This window comes from Lissotriton vulgaris, chromosome 6, assembly GCF_964263255.1.
Source record: "Lissotriton vulgaris chromosome 6, aLisVul1.2, whole genome shotgun sequence".
NCBI lineage: Eukaryota > Metazoa > Chordata > Amphibia > Caudata > Salamandridae > Lissotriton > Lissotriton vulgaris.
Genome location: NC_141694.1, coordinates 1,285,805,017 through 1,285,829,395, shown reverse-complemented (window position 1 = coordinate 1,285,829,395; position 24,379 = coordinate 1,285,805,017). Strand labels below are relative to the sequence as shown.

Sequence of the window (24,379 nt, the reverse complement as noted above, 5' to 3'; positions counted from 1 at the left end):
TGGAAGGCCCCATGCCCCACGCTTCTCATACAGACACTCAGGCGCTTATACACGCACTCACAGCAAGTATAGAATAGCTTCTGCTCTAGAGACCTTTCTGCCCAGATAGCTTAGTTCCTAAACATCAGATATCAGATATGATAGAAGCACAAGTTGATCTGACATGCCAGACTTCTGTCTCTTTCCGTCAGTGTAAATGTCAAGTCCCCTGCACCCCGTCTATCACACGTCATGCAGCTGCGCGCGCATCCAAGCTTCCGATTTCTGCTGACATTGCAACATTCTGTTAGCACCACCCCTTGGTGCCACCCACTTGCGTCACCTATCAGTGACGTTTCTAGCACACACCCCTAGTTCATGCCTAGTATACGCCTCTTGATGATGTACTAGTACCACGTGTATACTGTTATCTTGTTTTCTCTCAGCTGTTACGCCTCTTACATTGAACATTATGATGTAAATCAAGTATATAAGCTATGTATTGTCAATAAACGACGGCGCGCTCATCTATCCCTTCTGACACCCTGTGTGGTGGTCAGAACATGATATCCTGATTCCTTCATGAGGAATAAAACCCTTAGAAACTCTTACACCACGGACTCTGTTTTCCTTCATTTCGATTGAGTTATTATTGACTAAGTACTTACCTGCATAGAAATTAAGAGAGTAAATTAATTATTTACGTCAATTGGCGCCCGAACAGGGACTCCTCCCCCACCTCACGCGCCGGAAGGTGCGTTGCAATCCGTGTCCCCTGCCATCAGTTAGACGGACTACACGTGTACTGGCAGGATTTCCTGCATCCCCCTCTGACACACGGAGGTGACGAAGACTGCGATCAGTGCCCAGACGAGGCGGTGAGGAGTGCGGAGGATCCCGACCAGAGCCCAGCCGAAAGAAGCAGGGTCCGAGGTGTGAAGAGGCCCACCAGTTTTCCGAAGTTTTCCGAAGTTTTCCGAAGTTTTCCGAAGTTCCGAATCGAGTCCAGTCGAGTTTTCCGAGGCCTTCTGTTTTCCGTGCTTCCCGGTGAGTACCATTGCTGGGTCGTATCTAGACGGGTTTGGGTACGCAAGTCCGGTCTGCACTGTTTTTAGGCAGTGTATCTGTACTGTTTAGCAGTATATAAAGTATTCCGAATTTCTGCACTGTTACAGCAGTGTATCTGTATCGTTGAGCGGTACATTCAGAGTAGGGGGAAGTTAGCTATGTCTTTAAATGTTTCATGTGATTAATGTCGTGGTATGAATGTGATTGTTTTGTGCATTATTGTGTTTTTCTTGTTTAAATAGCTACAGGCGAAATTAAGTATCAAGGATCAAGCATTTCAGTATCAAGTAGGCACAATGCCGTTTTTCAACAAATTAAAGCAGATAGGAACTAGGAAAGGGATGTTAGAGGAAGAGATTCCAATCCCCCCTAGGGACACTCCAGGTAATTTCATGTATAATAAGCATGGCATAGACGCCATCCTGTATCTAGAGTTATGGACAGATTATACCAAGCACCTAGAGGAAAGATACCGATGGCCAGTTAACGGAACATGGGATGCCGAGTGCATCATAAAGGTAGAAGAAATATTACGGAAAAAGAAAGCTAGACAATCTCAGAAAGACGCCATAGAGTTTTGGCGTAAGGAATCACGTAAGCGTGCTGATAGAGCACTCCGTAGAGAAGACAGACTTAAAGAATCAGAAAAGGACCAAGAAAACGAATTAGTTACTGAGGGAATTCGAGTAAAAGTAGAACAAATAGATCGTATCCAAAATAGCAAAGTGAACAACATGTATCTTTTGGCTGATGGTACCCCTGACGCCATTTCAGAAATACCGAAAAATTTGCCGTCACCATTAGTTCCAACTAAAGTAATGCATAAGACTACTAAAGACATATTCCTAAATTCATACCTCGAAGATGTAGCGCCAGCTTACACCAATCTGCCTGTTCGTGCCCTGCCTACTGACAGGGCCGGGGGTGGTACTGCCCCCCAAGATCACGCTCAGCCGACACCGAAAAAGACTAGTTCCGTTCCGCCAGCTCCGCCACTTCCCTCACCTAAAACTGATTTGCCGAAACCACTTCAATCAGATCCTACTAAAAGACAAATTCAGATACTGACTACACCCAGAGATAATGCCCAAGTTTCCGCTTCAGGAGGTGCGACCGCGGGTCTCCAGACCCCGCCACCGACTCACAGATTAAATCTCAGAGGTATGCAGAGTCCTCTTACGCACAGATCCCCCCGTTCTTCTAATTCATCCCGCCTTGATGCACTAAAAGAAAATATGTCAGTTTGTAGATACGATCCAGAACCTGGACAGGACGACTTAATGATATTGGCGTCATTACGGTTAAGATCTGCTACTGATAGTTTGTTATGTTATGCAGGAATGAAGGAGCGCCTAGATAGAATATATGAGTTCGTTCAAACGGGAAAGGACCCCGACAGTATTAAGGATGCCATGGAGAAACAGAAAGTTAACATGCAAGCACTGATACTACGATTTTTTATAAATTGTCTAATAAGAGAACGAGACAGGCCCGGAACAGATCAGAGTGAATTAGATGCATTGAATAAGTGGGGTCAAAATATAGCTGATGGAAAACATGACAGACAAAATTGCATAGAGGCTATGTATAAAAAGATTAAGAAAGCAGTGATAGCAGTACACGAGAAAGAGAAAGAAAAGGCTCCCTCCGAGGAGGAAGAAGAATCTGAAGAACCAGAACCGACTACAAGCACTATAGCATATGTAGGTAAGGGAACTTATCTTAGGAAGGGTATCCGTCCAGAAAGCAAGAGAGTTTTCTTCTCTGCCTTAACGAATCCGAATTCTGCTGAGCATCAGTTCCAGGAAACTGATAAACGGCTTCGAGATCGAGTTGGGTACCATGTACTCAATTCTATGGATGAACAAGAATTAGCCCGATCAGCGGTATCATGGGCCGAAAATGCAGCCATATATAATGATGACACCGTAGCACAGACATTTCTGAACCTCTCCCCCGACGAACAGAAATTAGCAGGGGTATATATGATTCAGCACCTTCTCATTAAGTACAGAAAACATTATTCCGATCCAGGTCCCTTACACGAGACACTAGAAGCACTACTGATGGATAGATGGAGAGGTCTAAGCACTAAATTAATCCAAATAATTCTAGAACAACGGCACAGATATGATACCTTTGTAAGCTCTGAATATGTTCCCGCCCCACCTCCAGAAAGAAAAATGTACCATATGCAGTGCGGGGGTGGTATAGAAAGTCAGAACCCCTTGCGAGAAGTGCACCCTGTTATGGGTGAGGATAAAATTTTGAAACGCGTGTATGTGCACACGCCTCTGACTAAATTAGAACTGTTAGAAATGAAGAAATTAGTACCATGCCATGATAAAGACCCTGCAGGTTTCCATAGAGAGCTTAAAGACATGTTATTAATGGGGGACTACACATATGATGATATCATGAAAATGTTGAAAGTATTATTGCCAACGGGTATATTCGAGAAATTAAAGGAAAAGGAATGGGAGGTGGGAGACACAAAGATTGCCTGGGCAGAAATAGAAGACGAAGAGAAAAAACGGATTCCAGGGTTAGGCCTTGGGGACAAAACTAAAGCATTACCAGGTTTAATAGTACAGGTCCTGCCCAGATTATTGACAACTAGAAAGGAGGATTGGGATGCAATCTCGTCCTGTAAACAGAAACATGATGAAGATACTAGCGACTTCTATTCAAGATTCGAGAAATGTTTTATTATCAATAGTGGCCTTCAGCCAAGTAGCGAGTCATACCCACATCTTTTTGTATCAAAGTTAGTCGAGAATTCCCTACCGTTAGTTAAAAATAGAGTGTATAAGGTCGAGAGTACATGGCAAGCAAATACGCCATCCCAGATGTTACAAATGTTACAATATCACCAGAATAGAATTAGGGAAGAACAAGATCAGGAACAGAAGCGTATGAAAGACACGAAAATGAAAATGTTAGTAGCTCAGACGGTCCCATCCGACAGTCACAGGAAAGGTACGACCCAGACAAGTCACACTGCAGCTCCTGTTAAAGGGACATGCAATTATTGCAAGCAGCCAGGTCACTACGTACACGAATGTGCAGTTCTGAAACATAACATAGCGACAGGTAAAACTAAAGAAAGACCGCATCCGCCTAGACAAGACCATAACCAGCATCAGTCTACACAGAATACACAGCCTATGCATGCATCTGCACAGACAGCACAGACCGTAGCAGTACCACAGCCACAGCCCATTGCGGCAACTCAGCAAGTCTCACAACAGATGTACCAGTATGCCCAGTCTGCTTACCCCGAATATTCCCGATATACATGAAACAGCCTAGAGAGGGAAGGTGGCTTGCCTCTTATCGAGATTCCTGTAGATCAAGAAGGTCCTTATCTACACAGTCAAGTATTGGGGAAAGATAGAAAGTTTTTAATTGACACAGGGGCAAGTCGCACTACAATAAGTCATGACGAAGTTCCAGGGGCACCCCTCTCAGGCTCACAAAATGTTTCCCTTGGTTTTTCAGGACAGCCTATTGTAAATGAAGTATCAGAACCAGTTCCCCTGGCTGTGGGTCCATTATCACGCGTTACAGACCTATTACTAACAAAATCATGTCCGGAAAATCTGTTAGGAATTAAAACACTGAAGGCTCTAGGAGCTATAATATGCTGCTCCCCGGAGGGGGTTAGACTCTTTCTGCGGGATTTCAAGGGTCATTACGTTCTTCGTGAGTTTGACGTCAGATTGAAAAATGTACCTGATTACTTGTGGGCAAAAGGCCCAACTGATGTAGGATGTATGCACATTACACCATACCGCGTTACACTCAAGGCAGGTGTTGTATTACCCAGAATCAGACAATACAAGTTACCACCCGATGCTGTAGTGGCTTTACTGAAAATCATTGAAGAGCTCATTGCCCAAGGAGTGGTCGTCGAAACCGACTCCAATATCTGTAATTCACCCATCATTCCGATTCTTAAACGTACTGATCCCAATGCACCGCAAGTATATCGGCTGGTGATTGATCTTCGAGAATTGAATAAATGCATTATCCCACAGTATCCTGTGGTCCCCGATATATCCTCCCTCTTGACTGCTATTGATTCAGAAGCAACGTTCTTTACTGTAATTGATCTCAAGAACGCCTTCTTCAGCGTGCCTATTGATCCAGAGAGCCAATATCTCTTCGGATTCTGTTTAAATGGACGCAGTTTCAAATTTTCGCGCGCACCTCAAGGATTCACAGAAAGCCCCAGCATCTATAGTCAAGCACTGAAAAGACAACTAGATTGTATTCAAATGCCAGTTAACACCACTTTACTACAATACGTCGATGATCTGCTGATCACCGCACGAAGTGAGCCCGAATGTGAAAAAGCATCACTGACAGTTTTACATTTCCTGGCCGACAAGGGACACAAGGTGTCTCCTTCGAAGCTACAATTCTGTGTTCAGCAAGTTGTGTACTTGGGTCACTTGCTGTCCAAAGTGGGGAGACAGCTCACTCCCGATCGCATTCAGTTAATTGTGAACATGCCGCAACCCAAGACACAAAAGGAAGTGCGGGCCTTCATAGGCCTCACCTCGTACTGCAGACAATGGATTCCCCAGTATGCATTTCTAGCTAAACCACTCATCCAGTTAACGACACAGGAGGCAGCAACTTCGACTGTCCTCCCTTGGACTCAGGAACATACACAAGCTTTTGAAGAATTAAAGAAAGTTTTATGCCAAGCACCAGTTTTAGCGACACCATGTTACAGCAAACCGTTTACACTTTTTGTTACAGAACGTGATGGTACAGCGTTGTCTGTCCTCACTCAAGATCAGGCAGGTTCACATAAGCCTTGTGCTTATTTTTCTAGTACATTGGATTCAGTAGCTCAAGCACTCCCTGCGTGCTTAAAGTCAGTAGCAGCAACAGCGTTAGCAATAAGACAAAGTGATTCAATTGTTTTAGGTCATCAGTTCAAGTACCACATTCCGTAGAGGTTTTGTTAAACAGAACCCAGACTCAACACTTAACTATAGCACGACTGACAGGTTATGAATTAACACTATTCCAGCCACACATAGAAATCAGACGTTGCAGCATCCTGAACCCAGCAACACTGTTACCTACAGTTATGACAGATCCAGCTCCGCATGATTGTATAGAAATAATTAATGCAGTAACTAAGCCTAGACGAGACTTAACAGATGTCCCATTGACAAATCCAGACCTGACACTTTATGTGGACGGTTCATGTATGAGAACAAGTACAGGAGAATTAGTGGCCGCGTACGCCGTGACCACTGAAACTGAAATTAAAGAAACACATCGTATTGACACACTGTCTGCTCAAGCAGCAGAGCTCATCGCTCTGACCCGAGCTTGTATTCTAGCCAAGAACAGAAATGTTAACATATACACAGATTCCCGCTATGCCTTCGGAGTTGTACACGACTTCGGAGTCCTCTGGCAAGAACGAGGTTTTCTGACTTCCCATGGGGCCAAGATACAACATGGCCCCCTCATTCAAGCACTGTTAGAAGCAATACATTTGCCCTCGGGCATATCCGTCATGAAGTGTAAGGCACACACTAAAGTCACAGATTCCGTTTCCCAGGGTAACGACCTGGCAGACCAGACAGCAAAACATACAGCACTGACTCACGCCCAGACTACTGATGTGACAAAGACAATAGTACAGACACAGTGTATGGCAGTTAGAGATCCCGCCCTAGACGTAATTGATATCCAGACACATGCTACTCCAGAGGAGATAAAGAAATGGACTGAACTAGGAGGGATTCAGACAGATCAAGGTTGGGTGACGAAGGGAAAATCTATATGGTTTCTCCCCGACTCAATGGTTCAAGTCATGATAAATACAGCACATAGTCCTGCCCATCTTGGAGAGAAAGCCATGTTAGACAGTTTACAGAATCTCTGGTACAACAAACACTTACGAGCAGCAGCAAAACAGAAAGTGCGTACTTGCATGATCTGTTGTCAGTTCAATCCAGGTAAAAGCGTCCCTGTTGAGCAAGGTGGATTCCATCCTCCCGATCACCCTTTTGAAGTCCTCCAGATGGATTATATCCAGATGAATAGCTGTAGAGGATTTAAGTATGTCCTTGTAATTGTTTGTGCTCTGTCCCGCTGGACCGAAGCATACCCAGTCCCAGACTACACTGCTCCGACCACTGCCAGACAGTTGGTTCGTGAATTCTTCCCACGGTACGGTTTGCCCCGTGTCGTGTATTCAGATAACGGACAGCCGTTCTCGTCCGAGTTGATGAGACAAGTTTCCCTCTTGCTAGGATATCAGTGGAGGTTCCACTGTGTCCGACATCCCGAAGCAGCTGGCCTTGTAGAAAGGCATAATCAGACACTAAAAATCCGTCTTGCCAAGATCTGTCAGGAAAAAGGGGTCGACTGGATAGTCGCCCTGCCCGTGGCACTATTCTATATGAGAATGGTCGCCCACTCAAGATCAGGGCTATCCCCGTACGAAGTGGTCTTTGGCAGACCACCGAATATGTGGGGGACGCCCGTTCCGAAAAAGATCACTGATGTTGATTGTAACATGTTGACAGATTACCTTGCCTCCTTGATGTCTGCACTCCAATCATGTCGTTCACAGGTTGCCGCAGCCTTCCCTGACAACACCGATGTAAAGGCGCATGAGGTCCGTCCAGGGGACCTGGTTCTCGTCCGGAATTTCGACCGGAAAAGTCCGCTGGAGCCCCGCTGGAAGTCTCCAAAAACCGTTCTGCTTACCACCAGGACCGCAGTGAAAGTCGAGGGGAGAAAGGGGTGGGTCCACACGAGTCACATCAAACTATGCAATGAACTAAAAAACGGACTGAAACAGGACTCTGACTCGTCCACCCCCACCAAAGACTGTGTTGAAGCCCAAGACGTTACTGTGCCTAAAAGAGAAAAGACTCCTCAAGAACTTTACCGTATGAAGCTCCGATCTAGCAAGTCAGACAGTTTAATTGTTTAAGTCCTCCCCTAGGTGAATCGGTTAAATAGTTTCTGACATGTATCCCCTAGATCGAGTTAGAGAGAGAGAGGAAAAGAAAAGAACATATTGCAAATCACTTCGTAGTCACTGCATAGTGACACTAATAATCATGTTTATTCTCAGTATACTACTCATTATTGCCAGCATTCTGCTACCCATATACTGGCCTATTTTCAGGCGTGAACAATCTGTTTACAATGTTTCTGCTGAACACACTTTTAGTGAACTTCCTGCACATGAACTCTCTTACAGACTTGCGCTGCGCAACAATACATTCATTAGTATGTTACACCATTCCCATCAGACAAATAATGCTACAGACTGTTGGATATGTGGCCGACTCCCTCCCTACCAGAATTACAAGGGAGCTCTGCCTCTCTTTCCGTACCCATTCACTCACAATGGCTCCTGTGGAGCATGGTTTAAAATAATTAATTCCTTAGATCCTGATATTGCTGTTTTCGATGGGGGCTGGGTTTGGGGAAACTTGAACTTAGTCCTGCTCAACGTCTGTTACCCTGATAAAGAGGGGCTTCCCACTCGAATAGGAACTGACTTAGAAAATGAAGTATATGGATTAGGTAATTACACAATTAGCCTTATGATCCTTACTGTTGAATCTGAAACTGCTCCAGTTCTGCCCCATATGTTAGTACTACCAGTCACAGGTGAATTATGTGTTAGCAAGAAAGGTTCAGTACACGTAGGTCATAGTAAATGCACTACTGTGGTCGAGTTCAGTGACCATGGTAAATCGTCCTTTAAAGCTACCAGTCATTCCTACTTTGTTTGTGGTCATACCGCATACATACGTTTGCCTCCAGATTGGGATGGTACCTGTTACATTGCCTTCCTTCTGCCACCTGTTTTTCTAGCTCCCCCTGATTACCATAGAAATACGAATCTAACACCGAATAGACCCAAAAGAGATATTCCCCTTGTCGATTACACAGAAACAGGAGTACAAGGGGAGCTTGGCCCTAGTGGACAAGTGGGGAGGCTAGGCCTAGTATATGTAATTAGAAAAAAGAGTGCCTCTCCACCACTTAATTACAACCATATTTATGGAACATTGAAAACGCAAACTGTCGTTTCCAAGCAGGTACTTTTATTTATACCAATTACTTAAACATTTATACTTCATTTGTCAAACAAAACGTATTATGAGCAGACAAGACCTATGTGTAACATAAAATCAAACCAAAGTAGAACTTTGAAATACACTACAGTGTCATAACTAAATATGAGCAAAAAACTTAATATAATCCTTAGTTAAACGAACAATATGTAGACTACAGACAAGAACATTACAATATACATTACAATCAATGGTAAATACAATTAGGCATTTGATTGAAGCAAAAAAGGAGTAAAGCAAAAAAGAATTGGAAGAAAAAAGAGACGCGAAAGTAAATTCGAGAATCTTGTATGACCAGTGGTAACTGGTGGATGAGTTATCCTTTTCAGAATAGCCTTTTCAGAATAGCCGACGCGTTTCGAATCCAGAGAATTACTTTCCGGATTCTCATCAGGGCATGGTTATTCAGTCTGTAAGTTTGGCAAAGAGAAGGAAAGATTGTGTAAACTTATTAAAACAAGAGCGACAGTCTCCCTATTTAGTGACACTCAGTTAGGGGGGACCTACCGCTTTTGACGGAAGCTAATTCAATGAAGGTGTAGTAGTGCAGAGGGCATCCAGGAGTTGGAGCTGCCTATGACAAAAATGAATTGACATTAGACCGATTGTAAGGCTAATGACTAAAGAGTACAAATTACTCTGTTTAAAAAGTGCACATACCGTAGACTTTCTCAAACTAGTGTGGGCGGTTTTATTTCATTTCATTTCAAGTTGGTTGCAGGCTCCTTGGTACATTTATTAAACTTCCAGCCGCCTGTGGCACCCTGGGGAAGAACAATAATGTTGTTGGGACCGGGAGCAGTGATTGTTTTAAAGAAACGAGTGGTGTGATGGTTTGCATGCAACATACCTGCACGGATGGTGCGGGGCCGTCCGAGTGACTGGGCAAACGTTGTTTGTGGAAAACCGGCGTTTAATTATTCAACCGGAGTCAGTTTCCGCTAAGGAAAAAACGGGGCGAAATGTTTAGCATACTTTCCGCGTTAGCCGCGAGTGAAGCAGAGGCCGGCGGCAGGTCCCGTTAAGGCGCCGCTTACCTGTATGTCTCTTGCTCTGGGCTCCCTGTGCTTCTCTCGGATCGCCAAGGCCGGTACTGTTTAATTATTCAACCGGAGTCCGTTTCCGCTAAGGAAAAAACGGGGCGAAATGTTTAGCATACTTTCCGCGTAAACGCGAGTGAAGCAGAGGCCGGCGGCAGGTCCCGTTAAGGCGCCGCTTACCTGTATGTCTCTGGCTCTGGGCTCCCTGTGCTTCTCTCGAATCGCCAAGGCCGGTACTGTCTGAGTAACCATGGCAATAAGCTTTTTGGGAAGGCGCTAGGCCTTATGGGATATGTAGTTCACACTGTGCTACGTGATTGTTTATATGGAAACACTCCATTCTGGAGAGAGGTGAACAACACTGAGACGCGACCCGTCCGGATCTCTGGCGCCAGGGCACTATTAGGTCAAAGTCTGGCGATTTCAGATAGGCTGTTCAAGCCCCTCTGGACGCTATTAAATTTCAAAATTAAATATGCTTCCTTTTTAAGGAGCATTTTGTCAAAGTCCACAGTCCTCTGGGATGGACGTATTGTGTACAAGACCGTCCACTTCAAATCGTTGGCATCATGGTTAACATTAACAAAATGTTCCACCATGGGAGCGGTCATGATTTTATTTTTAATCCTGGAGCGATGTTGGCAAATTCGCGTGTTAACTTGTTGTGTGGTTTTACCAACATAAATGAGGTCGCAGGGGCATTGGACCAGATACACCACATTTTTGGTTTTGCAATTCGAAAACTCCGAATGTTTCCATCTAATGGAACCATGTTGGAACTCGTCGCCCTCAATGGTGTTTGGGCACACGACACAGGTCCCACATTTGTGGTGTCCTGTGATCGGTTTGAGGTTCCACTGACTCAAAAGATCACTTTTCTTTTTTGGTAGAGATACATCCGCTCTCATGATGTGCTGTCCTACATTTTGGTTTCTTTTATACGCGAACAAGGGCTTTGGAAGTGGACACTCCAAATTCGCCATTAGGTGCCAATTGTTCAGTACAGCTTTTCTGAGTTTGTGGGTGTCTGGTCCAAAAGTGGTGACACAGACCAGTCTTTCAAGTGTGGGTTTAGGACGTACTTTCAAAAGGGTTTCGCGGGGGGTGAAGCGCGCTCTTTGTAATGAGTGCTTCAGCAGTTTTCTAGGGTACCCCCTTTCTTGCATTTCGTGGCAAAATGTCTCCGCATGGGACGTGAAGTCTCTCAAATCAGAGCAGTTTCTCCTAATGCGCAATAGTTGCCCATATGGAAGATTGGATTTCAGATTCCTTGGGTGGGCACTCTTATGGTGCAAGATAGTATTCCTATCTGTGTCCTTTTTGAACAGGGTTGATTTTAGAACCCCATTGATGTTCACAATTTCAACGTCAAGGAAGGTCATTCTTTCGTTGCTTTGTGCCATCGAAAATTTAATATCAGCATGCCTGTTATTAAGCCAGTCATGGAATGCCGCCAGATCTGACTGGCTCCCCTGCCACAGGAGCCAGACATCATCTATGTAGCGGAACCATTGCAAAATGTTCGGTTTAAAAGGGTTGTTGTTATCCACAAACATCTGTTCGTACTGTGCCATGTACAGTACGGCCATTTCAGGAGCGTAAGGGCACCCCATCGCGGTGCCCTTAACCTGCATGTAGAACTCGCCATTAAATGAAAAATAGTTCTTTTTTAAGGCAATTTCAGCGAGCCTCAAGATGAAGGAAGTTGGTACCTGGTGGGGTCTCTCTCTCTGATTTAAATAAATTTCCATCACCTCTAACGCTTCCCCCTGAGGGATCTGCGTGTAGAGGGAGGTGACATCCATTGTTACCAACAGTTGGTTCCCCGGGTCAAACTCAGTGTCTTCTACTTTAAGAAGAAAATCAGTAGTGTCGCGTAAGTACGACTTGACTGTTGTTAAAAATGGTTTCAAAAAGAAATCCACATATTGTGAAAGAGGCTCTAAGCAGGAGTCGCACCCGGAGACGATTGGGCGTCCCGGTGTCAGGGCTAGGGTGGCTTGTGGTCTAGGGCCCGCCCCCGCCCCACTCTGCAGTCGGAGTTGCCCTTGTGGCAAAATGCACCAATCCTCTTTGGGAGGGCGTTGGTGGCTGATGTGCTTCAAACCTGCTTGTGCTGCTAGGTTTCATCCCTGTTTATAGGTTTGTGCAGGTTTCCAGGTCTTTTGGCTGCTGTTTGCTGTGTTTTCCGCCTAATGCGTGAGGTTTCGCATGCTCACGCGTAATGCGTGAGGTTTGGCATGCTCACGCGTAATGCGTGAGGTTTGGTAGCCCGGTCGCTTACGTGGGCGCCGTAAGCACGTTAGCTTACGCGACCGCGCCCTATCCTCTGTGCTCACTATTCTGGGACCTTCTGGGGAGTGGCAGTGTTCTTTTCTTGCTCCCTCTCCTTTCTGCAGAGTTCCAGCTTCTTTCGAAGAAGGATTCCATCGGAGGCCAAGAGGATCGTTTTCCAAGGGGCGTGTCTTGATCCTGTTTGCTTAGAGGGCCAGGCTATCTGTTGGAAGAGCCTTTTTGGGGACGTCTTGTCCTTCAAGGTAGTAGAGTAGGTCGTGCTCTACAGGTAGGACTAGCAAATCCTAGTTTCTTGGCGCTAAAGTCTTTAAGGAAATAACTTTCTTGATTTATGTTTGATAACATTATTAGTTCATGTTTTTTGAAGAATAATTATGAATGCAGAAGAGTGAAACCATTGTTATATGTTGCACATTGAAACTGCGTTTTACATCTGGTTGCTGGCAAGAGATGTTTAACTTAAAGGTGCAAGGTATATAAAGGCGCATGCATTCATTTCCTGAACAGTTTGTTTTTGCGCAACTCTTTCTTGAAAATGTCTTTTGGGGAAAGGTCAAGAGAAGCTTTGTTCTAATTTAAGACTAAGACAATAGTGAAATTGTGCTTTGGATTGTTTCACAAAATCTTGGTAAAGAGGTTATTTACTAAGGAGTGAGTTTGTTGTTGCTTAAGGTGAATCGGTCGCAATTCACAAGAGAATAACAGAATTGTTTCAAGGATGTTTTGGTCGCTATTCACAAGGGAATAACTAAATGGTGAAAAGTATGCAATAATAATTATTTCATTGAGCTTCATGTACCTTCAGAGTCTGTGATTAAGCAACAAGGTTTTTAGTAGTGGAATTCAGTGTTGGTTTTAGGTTGTATAGACAACTGTGATTTACGGAAAGTTTTGCTACTAACCTTTTTCCTTTCCAGATCTCCTTCCCTGCTGTCCCCTTCCTAATTCCCTTTTCCCCCCCGCTTGATCACTCCAAGATTCTGTGTAGTAATTACATTCGGAATTGGAGGTATCGAGAGGTGGGTCTTTATAACTTCACGACAGATCCTGAGGAAAGCGTCGCCTTGACAGAATAGTGAGCCCACGAATTATTTTTCCTCCTGGTCTGAACGTGAAGTCATAATGACCACCATCAATGATTTAATGTCCGCAATCATGCGTATACAAACAGATTTAAAAGAAACCATGGATGTAACTGCTTTGTTAGCAGCTAAGGTAGAAAATATCCAATTACAGAATACTCCTCTTCCGGAAGAGGTTCAAGAGACTGGTGCTAGCAGGGGTAATACAAACATAGCTGTTACCGTGCCCCCTCAAATTCCTTTGGCAGCTCCTGAACGTTTTTCTGGGGACCCCTCCAAGGTGCAAATCTTTTTGACTCAGATCGAGTTACATTTTGCTTGTAGACCTACTGCGTTCCCAACCCCACAGTCTAAAATTGCGTTCTTAATTTCATACTTGACCGGAGATGCCGCAAACTGGGCAGTTCCTTTGGTCAGACAAGATGACACTTTGCTCTACAACTGGAAACGATTTGTGGAAGAATTTGAAAAAGTTTTTGATCGCAGAACTGTTACTCTGTCAGCTGATCGAGAATTACTTCAATTGAAACAAGGCAATAGGGATCTTGTTTCTTATCTGTCTCATTTCAATAGATTAATCGCTGAAACTTCTTGGCCAGAGGAAAAAAGAGCAGCCCTCTTTTATCAAGGCTTAAAAGACGACCTGAAGGATGTTCTGGCACAAATTGATCCTCAACCTGTAATTTGCTCTGAGTTGATTAATTTAACGCTGCGCTTAGACCATAGACTCTCTGAACGGAGGTCAGATAAAAAAAGAACAGATAAGCCAAACTGGAGATCAGAAGCTAAATCTAGGCCTCAATTTGCGAATTCCGAAACTGGTTCAGAGCCAATGGAAATAGGAACTTTAAGACAACCATTGTCAAAAGAGGAGAAGGACAACCGTCGAAAAAATGGACAATGTCTTTATTGTGGTCGAAAGGGTCACTTCGTGAAGGACTGCTTAACTAAGCCAAAGGGAAAATTTCCTAATTCTAGTAAATCAGCTGCTCTGGAAAAAACAGATCCAAAATCGGAAAACTAACTGGCCCAAGATGTTTGAAGGGAGATCTCTTGGGTACTATTGCCTTCCCTTCTGTGAACTCATGTGTTTCTAATTACAAAGCTCATTTCAGGTTAGCTGTACAAATCAGGTTAATCCATGAAACATGCCAAATGGAAGTTTTAGTCGATTCTGGAGCTACAGGAAACTTTGTAGATTTGGAAACAGCCCAACGTTTAGGGATCATCTGTGAACAAAAAGAGACTCCTGAAATAGTGCAAGCTGTGGATGGAAAAATTCTAGCTGGAGGTCCAGTAACCATGCAGACATCTAAAGTTGCTATGTTCTGCGAAGATGCTAAGCAACAGGTACATAAGGAAGAGCTCCAGTTTGACGTGATCCAAGCACCCCAGTATGGTTTCATTTTAGGAATGCCTTGGCTTTGCTTACACAATCCAACCATAGATTGGCGAAAGAGAGAACTGGTCTTCCTGTCTGATTTTTGTCATTCGTCTTGTCTCAATACCTCAAAACCAATTTTGAGTCAAGTGGCCACAGCTGAGGAAAAGGAAACATTGTTACCAAAAGTTTACAAGGACTTCGCAGAAGTTTTCAGTGAAGCTAAGGCAGCCATCCTTCCTCCTCACCGAAGCTATGACTGTCAAATTGATCTTGTACCTGGATCTAGTGTACCAAATTGTCGCATTTATGCTTTATCTGAAACAGAGAATCAACATCTAAGACAATATCTCGATCAATATCTTGAGAATGGATTCATCCGCCCCTCCAAGTCTCCGGCAGCGTCTCCTTTATTTTTCATTCCGAAAGCTAATGGGGAATTGAGGACTTGCATCGATTATAGGGCGTTGAACAAAATTACAGTCAAAAATAAGTACCCATTGCCTCTCATCCCTGTGCTTTTGGACCAAGTTAAAAAAGCAAAAATCTACACTAAGTTAGACCTCAGAGGAGCCTACCATTTGGTCCGTATCAGGCAAGGGGATGAATGGAAGACTGCTTTCAAAACCCGATATGGATTGTTTGAGTACTTGGTGATGCCATTCGGACTGTGCAATGCACCAGCTGCTTTTCAGTTTTTCTTGAACGACGCCTTGAAAGAGTTTCTAGATCTCTTTGTTATTGTCTATATAGACGATATTTTGATCTATTCAGATTCAGAAATTGAACATGAAGGTCACGTCAAAAAGGTTTTGAGCACCCTGCAATCTCATAATTTGTATTGCAAATTATCCAAATGTGATTTCCATGTTCATGAAGTAGAATTTCTAGGAGTCCTCCTCACTCCAACTGGCATGAAAATGACAGACAGGAAAATCAAGGCTGTTGCTGATTGGCCCACTCCGACATCTGTTCGAGACATTCAGTGCTTTTTGGGATTTGCAAACTTTTATCGCCGCTTTATTGATCATTTTTCTGCTGTAGTAGCTCCCATCACACGACTGTTAAGAAAGAAGGTGAACTTTGAATGGTCCACAGAAGCTGAACTTGCATTCCAGAAGTTAAAAAGGGCCTTTACTGAAGCTCCGGTTCTCATGCATCCCAATGTAGAGGAACCTTTTATCATTGAAGCCGACGCCTCTGATGTAGCTATAGCAGCCATCCTCTCTCAAAGACATCGCACTACCGGACAAATGCATCCAGTTGCCTACATGTCTCGAAAACTAAATCCCGCAGAGCAAAACTATGTAATAGCTGAAAAAGAACTGTTAGCTATCTTAGAAGCCTTTAAAGAATGGAGACATTACATAATGGGAGCGAAATTTACTGTAACCGTGTACACTGATCATAGAAACTTACAGTTTATGAGCTCAGCCAGAATGTTGACCCCGAGACAACTCAGGTGGATGATGTTTTTTGCCGAATATGACTTTATAATCACCTTCCGTCCAGGCCAAGACAACAAGAAAGCGGATGCCCTGTCCAGAAAAGACTCTTCTTTGCATCGCTTTGAAGGAACTCCTCAACCAATAATCGATCCAGGCAAAGTTATTAATGTACTTTCGGCAGACCAATTCTTGGAGAATATTCATGAAAATTTTCCTTCTTCTCTGTGGAAATCATGGCTGAACTCCAATTCTAACCAAACCATCAAAGAAGGGATACCTTTCCATGGAAAACAAGTTTATCTGCCCTCTTTGCAATTACAAGAAACTGTGTTTAATTGGTTACATTCACATCCTATGGCCGGTCACCCAGGCCCTCGAAAGACTGTGGAAAAAATACAAAAGATGTTTTGGTGGCCAACGCTACAAAAGGATGTGCTGAAAATGGCTAATGATTGTGAGGTCTGTGCCAGATTTAAATCCGATCACACTAAGCCTAAAGGTTTTCTACAGGTTCTACCGACACCAACTGAACCATGGAAACATATTTCTTTGGACTTCATTACTGACCTACCACCCATTCAACATCATACTGTGATCCTAGTGGTTGTGGACAGTTTCACCAAATATGCTCATTTCATCCCTTGTAAACAGCTACCCACTGCGGCACAGTTGGCACAAATATTTCTGCAACATGTGGTGCGCTTACATGGACTGCCTTCAGTATTGCTTTCGGATCGAGGGTCTCAATTCTCTTCCAAGTTCTGGCAGCAATGGTGCAAAGATCTACACATCACCTCCAATATGTCCACTAGTTATCACCCCCAAACTGATGGGCAGACTGAAAGACTGAACCAAACCCTAAAGCAATACTTGAGGTGTTATGTTACGGACTCTAAGAAATCTTGGTTGGATTTGCTTTGGATTGCTGAATTTGCATATAACACTTCCTCACATTCATCAACCGGTTCCTCTCCGTTCCAGGCACTCTATGGCTATGAACCTAACACCATACCATTGACTATGACTAAAGATGAAGGTGGTGTACCAGCAGTTAGAGACTCTGTACAACTCATGCAAACTATTCACCGTCAAATTCAGGACCACTTGTTGCAAAGCAAGAAGAAATACAAAGAGCAGTATGACAAAAAACATCGTTCAGGTCCTGTGTATGCCCCTGGGGATAAAGTTTGGTTGTCTACCAAAAACTTGAACTTCAAACACAAGAGTATGTTTCAGCCCAAGTACATTGGTCCTTACCCGGTTCTTCGACAGGTGAACCCGGTGACATTCAAGTTGTTGTTGCCTAGGTCTCTAAGAATTCACCCAGTGTTTCATACTTCCCTGCTTAAACCTGCTAATCAGAATCTGGCTCCCCGTCCAGCCCCGATTTTGGTCCATGGTAATTGGGAGTATGAGGTGCGAGACATTTTGGATTCTAGACGTCGGGGTTCCAGGTTGTGGTACCTTGTCTCCTGGAAGGGATACGGTGCTGAGAATGATTCCTGGGAACCGGCTGCGAATGTTCATGCCCCACGCTTGGTACGCCGTTTCCACCTCCTCCACCCTTTGCAGCCGGGCCCTAGACCACTCTTGGGAGGGGGGAGTACTGTCAGGGCTAGGGTGGCTTGTGGTCTAGGGCCCGCCCCCGCCCCACTCTGCAGTCGGAGTTGCCCTTGTGGCAAAATGCACCAATCCTCTTTGGGAGGGCGTTGGTGGCTGATGTGCTTCAAACCTGCTTGTGCTGCTAGGTTTCATCCCTGTTTATAGGTTTGTGCAGGTTTCCAGGTCTTTTGGCTGCTGTTTGCTGTGTTTTCCGCCTAATGCGTGAGGTTTCGCATGCTCACGCGTAATGCGTGAGGTTTGGCATGCTCACGCGTAATGCGTGAGGTTTGGTAGCCCGGTCGCTTACGTGGGCGCCGTAAGCACGTTAGCTTACGCGACCGCGCCCTATCCTCTGTGCTCACTATTCTGGGACCTTCTGGGGAGTGGCAGTGTTCTTTTCTTGCTCCCTCTCCTTTCTGCAGAGTTCCAGCTTCTTTCGAAGAAGGATTCCATCGGAGGCCAAGAGGATCGTTTTCCAAGGGGCGTGTCTTGATCCTGTTTGCTTAGAGGGCCAGGCTATCTGTTGGAAGAGCCTTTTTGGGGACGTCTTGTCCTTCAAGGTAGTAGAGTAGGTCGTGCTCTACAGGTAGGACTAGCAAATCCTAGTTTCTTGGCGCTAAAGTCTTTAAGGAAATAACTTTCTTGATTTATGTTTGATAACATTATTAGTTCATGTTTTTTGAAGAATAATTATGAATGCAGAAGAGTGAAACCATTGTTATATGTTGCACATTGAAACTGCGTTTTACATCTGGTTGCTGGCAAGAGATGTTTAACTTAAAGGTGCAAGGTATATAAAGGCGCATGCATTCATTTCCTGAACAGTTTGTTTTTGCGCAACTCTTTCTTGAAAATGTCTTTTGGGGAAAGGTCAAGAGAAGCTTTGTTCTAATTTAAGACTAAGACAATAGTGAAATTGTGCTTTGGATTGTTTCACAAAATCTTGGTAAAGAGGTTATTTACTAAGGAGTGAGTTTGTTGTTGCTTAAGGTGAATCGGTCGCAATTCACAAGAGAATAACAGAATTGTTTCAAGGATGTTTTGGTCGCTATTCACAAGGGAATAACTAAATGGTGAAAAGTATGCAATAATAATTATTTCATTGAGCTTCATGTACCTTCAGAGTCTGTGATTAAGCAACAAGGTTTTTAGTAGTGGAATTCAGTGTTGGTTTTAGGTTGTATAGACAACTGTGATTTACGGAAAGTTTTGCTACTAACCTTTTTCCTTTCCAGATCTCCTTCCCTGCTGTCCCCTTCCTAATTCCCTTTTCCCCCCCGCTTGATCACTCCAAGATTCTGTGTAGTAATTACATTCGGAATTGGAGGTATCGAGAGGTGGGTCTTTATAACTTCACGACAGATCCTGAGGAAAGCGTCGCCTTGACACCCGGGGGGTCTTGCAAACTCTTATGAATTTTGGGCAAGAGGTAGAGGACAGGAGTTCTGGGATGCTTTTTGAGTAGATAGTCATGTTCTTTTTTGCCCAGAAAACCACCGTCTAGCCCTTGCTGAAGAGTGTCAGCGATAAGTCGTTGAATCTCCTTGACAGGATCTTCTGGGAGACGTCTGTACCAGGTTGCATTATTGACCTGTTTGTTCCCTTCTGCTAGGTATTTCTCACGAGCCCAAACCACAACTGCCCCGCCTTTATCGGCTTGCTTAATGATAATTGAGTTGTCTTCCTTGAGGGTTTTAATTGCCGCACGTTGGTTCTGGCCTATATTTTGTTGAACAAAATGTTTGCCCTTTTCTAATTTCTCGATGGATGACAGAAGGACCTGTTCGAATGCGAGAACCTCTTTGGGGATATTCTGGTAAGGGACAAAGGTGGACTTATTACGTAATCCAGTGACTTCCATGGAGGGCGAGGAAGGGTGATTCCAAAAAAACAGTTTGAGGCGAATTTTTCGACAAAACTCAATAGCTTCTAGCTTGAGTCTTGTGTAATCGGTTTTCTTGCCGGGCACAAACTTGAGCCCCAATGCCAAGACCGAGTGTTCCTCTGGTGTTAAAGGTCTATTGGATAGATTGACCACAGCACTGGAACCCTCTATGACTTGTATGAGCGGTTCCGTGTTCGCATTTCCCACGGTTGTTTGAAGCGAGCTTTTGGCTGTTGGCCCTGGTCTAAAAACAGGTGGTTTTTTTTACCAGGGCCAACAGCCAAAAGCTCGCTTTTGTGCCCCAAAGAGGTTCTCGCATTCGAACAGGTCCTTCTGTCATCCATCGAGAAATTAGAAAAGGGCAAACATTTTGTTCAACAAAATATAGGCCAGAACCAACGTGCGGCAATTAAAACCCTCAAGGAAGACAACTCAATTATCATTAAGCAAGCCGATAAAGGCGGGGCAGTTGTGGTTTGGGCTCGTGAGAAATACCTAGCAGAAGGGAACAAACAGGTCAATAATGCAACCTGGTACAGACGTCTCCCAGAAGATCCTGTCAAGGAGATTCAACGACTTATCGCTGACACTCTTCAGCAAGGGCTAGACGGTGGTTTTCTGGGCAAAAAAGAACATGACTATCTACTCAAAAAGCATCCCAGAACTCCTGTCCTCTACCTCTTGCCCAAAATTCATAAGAGTTTGCAAGACCCCCCGGGACGCCCAATCGTCTCCGGGTGCGACTCCTGCTTAGAGCCTCTTTCACAATATGTGGATTTCTTTTTGAAACCATTTTTAACAACAGTCAAGTCGTACTTACGCGACACTACTGATTTTCTTCTTAAAGTAGAAGACACTGAGTTTGACCCGGGGAACCAACTGTTGGTAACAATGGATGTCACCTCCCTCTACACGCAGATCCCTCAGGGGGAAGCGTTAGAGGTGATGGAAATTTATTTAAATCAGAGAGAGAGACCCCACCAGGTACCAACTTCCTTCATCTTGAGGCTCGCTGAAATTGCCTTAAAAAAGAACTATTTTTCATTTAATGGCGAGTTCTACATGCAGGTTAAGGGCACCGCGATGGGGTGCCCTTACGCTCCTGAAATGGCCGTACTGTACATGGCACAGTACGAACAGATGTTTGTGGATAACAACAACCCTTTTAAACCGAACATTTTGCAATGGTTCCGCTACATAGATGATGTCTGGCTCCTGTGGCAGGGGAGCCAGTCAGATCTGGCGGCATTCCATGACTGGCTTAATAACAGGCATGCTGATATTAAATTTTCGATGGCACAAAGCAACGAAAGAATGACCTTCCTTGACGTTGAAATTGTGAACATCAATGGGGTTCTAAAATCAACCCTGTTCAAAAAGGACACAGATAGGAATACTATCTTGCACCATAAGAGTGCCCACCCAAGGAATCTGAAATCCAATCTTCCATATGGGCAACTATTGCGCATTAGGAGAAACTGCTCTGATTTGAGAGACTTCACGTCCCATGCGGAGACATTTTGCCACGAAATGCAAGAAAGGGGGTACCCTAGAAAACTGCTGAAGCACTCATTACAAAGAGCGCGCTTCACCCCCCGCGAAACCCTTTTGAAAGTACGTCCTAAACCCACACTTGAAAGACTGGTCTGTGTCACCACTTTTGGACCAGACACCCACAAACTCAGAAAAGCTGTACTGAACAATTGGCACCTAATGGCGAATTTGGAGTGTCCACTTCCAAAGCCCTTGTTCGCGTATAAAAGAAACCAAAATGTAGGACAGCACATCATGAGAGCGGATGTATCTCTACCAAAAAAGAAAAGTGATCTTTTGAGTCAGTGGAACCTCAAACCGATCACAGGACACCACAAATGTGGGACCTGTGTCGTGTGCCCAAACACCATTGAGGGCGACGAGTTCCAACATGGTTCCATTAGATGGAAACATTCGGAGTTTTCGAATTGCAAAACCAAAAATGTGGTGTATCTGGTCCAATGCCCCTGCGACCTCATTTATGTTGGTAAAACCACACAACAAGTTAACACGCGAATTTGCCAACATCGCTCCAGGATTAAAAATAAAATCATGACCGCTCCCATGGTGGAACATTTTGTTAATGTTAACCATGATGCCAACGATTTGAAGTGGACGGTCTTGTACACAATACGTCCATCCCAGAGGACTGTGGACTTTGACAAAATGCTCCTTAAAAAGGAAGCATATTTAATTTTGAAATTTAATAGCGTCCAGAGGGGCTTGAACAGCCTATCTGAAATCGCCAGACTTTGACCTAATAGTGCCCTGGCGCCAGAGATCCGGACGGGTCGCGTCTCAGTGTTGTTCACCTCTCTCCAGAATGGAGTGTTTCCATATAAACAATCACGTAGCACAGTGTGAACTACATATCCCATAAGGCCTAGCGCCTTCCCAAAAAGCTTATTGCCATGGTTACTCAGACAGTACCGGCCTTGGCGATTCGAGAGAAGCACAGGGAGCCCAGAGCCAGAGACATACAGGTAAGCGGCGCCTTAACGGGACCTGCCGCCGGCCTCTGCTTCACTCGCGTTTACGCGGAAAGTATGCTAAACATTTCGCCCCGTTTTTTCCTTAGCGGAAACGGACTCCGGTTGAATAATTAAACAGTACCGGCCTTGGCGATCCGAGAGAAGCACAGGGAGCCCAGAGCAAGAGACATACAGGTAAGCGGCGCCTTAACGGGACCTGCCGCCGGCCTCTGCTTCACTCGCGGCTAACGCGGAAAGTATGCTAAACATTTCGCCCCGTTTTTTCCTTAGCGGAAACTGACTCCGGTTGAATAATTAAACGCCGGTTTTCCACAAACAACGTTTGCCCAGTCACTCGGACGGCCCCGCACCATCCGTGCAGGTATGTTGCATGCAAACCATCACACCACTCGTTTCTTTAAAACAATCACTGCTCCCGGTCCCAACAACATTATTGTTCTTCCCCAGGGTGCCACAGGCGGCTGGAAGTTTAATAAATGTACCAAGGAGCCTGCAACCAACTTGAAATGAAATGAAATAAAACCGCCCACACTAGTTTGAGAAAGTCTACGGTATGTGCACTTTTTAAACAGAGTAATTTGTACTCTTTAGTCATTAGCCTTACAATCGGTCTAATGTCAATTCATTTTTGTCATAGGCAGCTCCAACTCCTGGATGCCCTCTGCACTACTACACCTTCATTGAATTAGCTTCCGTCAAAAGCGGTAGGTCCCCCCTAACTGAGTGTCACTAAATAGGGAGACTGTCGCTCTTGTTTTAATAAGTTTACACAATCTTTCCTTCTCTTTGCCAAACTTACAGACTGAATAACCATGCCCTGATGAGAATCCGGAAAGTAATTCTCTGGATTCGAAACGCGTCGGCTATTCTGAAAAGGCTATTCTGAAAAGGATAACTCATCCACCAGTTACCACTGGTCATACAAGATTCTCGAATTTACTTTCGCGTCTCTTTTTTCTTCCAATTCTTTTTTGCTTTACTCCTTTTTTGCTTCAATCAAATGCCTAATTGTATTTACCATTGATTGTAATGCATATTGTAATGTTCTTGTCTGGAGTCTACATATTGTTCGTTTAACTAAGGATTATATTAAGTTTTTTGCTCATATTTAGTTATGACACTGTAGTGTATTTCAAAGTTCTACTTTGGTTTGATTTTATGTTACACATAGGTCTTGTCTGCTCATAATACGTTTTGTTTGACAAATGAAGTATAAATGTTTAAGTAATTGGTATAAATAAAAGTACCTGCTTGGAAACGACAGTTTGCGTTTTCAATGTTCCATAAATATGGTTGTAATTAAGTGGTGGAGAGGCACTCTTTTTTCTGATTACACAGAAACGGCATGGGAACAGTACACTGATTTTAATAAAGGATTCTTTTTCTTCCTAGGACCTGTCCAAAACAGTAAATTAATACGCAGACTAACAAGAACCCTTGAAGCAGTAGTAAATGAAACTGCCTCCGCTCTAGGTAACTTAACAGAGGAGCAGTCTGCTATACGGACTGTTGTCCTTCAAAATCGTCTTGTAATTGACGTCATCTTGGCAGATAGAGGTGGAGCCTGTAAGGTCATCGGGTCAAGCTGCTGTGTTTTCATTCCACAAAATGCACCGTCTGTCTATCAAGCTATTACCCGTTTACATAAAATTGCAAATCAGATACATCAGAATCCAGGCACCTGGACTTGGTCCGGTTGGTTCTGGACTACGTTAACAGCTTGGGGATGGAAGATCTTATCCTTCCTAGGCATTGGCCTTGTTATAGTATTCAGTTGTTGCCTGTGCCTGCAGTGTGGGCCAGCGATATGTGGACTGTGTGCCACATCCTGCATTGAGCATTCCAGTTGTCTCTCAAACAGTCAAAGAAAGAAAGATGAACATATAATGTTACAAGACCAGACTGATAGATTTATGAGGATCGATATTTCATGAAGGGT

The 24,379-nt window shown here is 44.2% G+C and overlaps 1 protein-coding gene across 1 annotated transcript in view; it reads left to right on the top strand.

Moving 5' to 3' along the window:
• The window catches only part of ARHGEF33 (Rho guanine nucleotide exchange factor 33), a 371,211-nt gene that overhangs the window by 85,515 nt on the left and 261,317 nt on the right, over positions 1–24,379 (top strand). The window contains exons 6-7 of the mRNA XM_086925777.1: positions 14,173–14,278; positions 20,060–21,935. Of these exons, the coding sequence (XP_086781903.1) occupies positions 14,173–14,278; positions 20,060–21,935 (1,982 nt within the window). The remainder of the gene's footprint in view (positions 1–14,172; positions 14,279–20,059; positions 21,936–24,379) is intronic.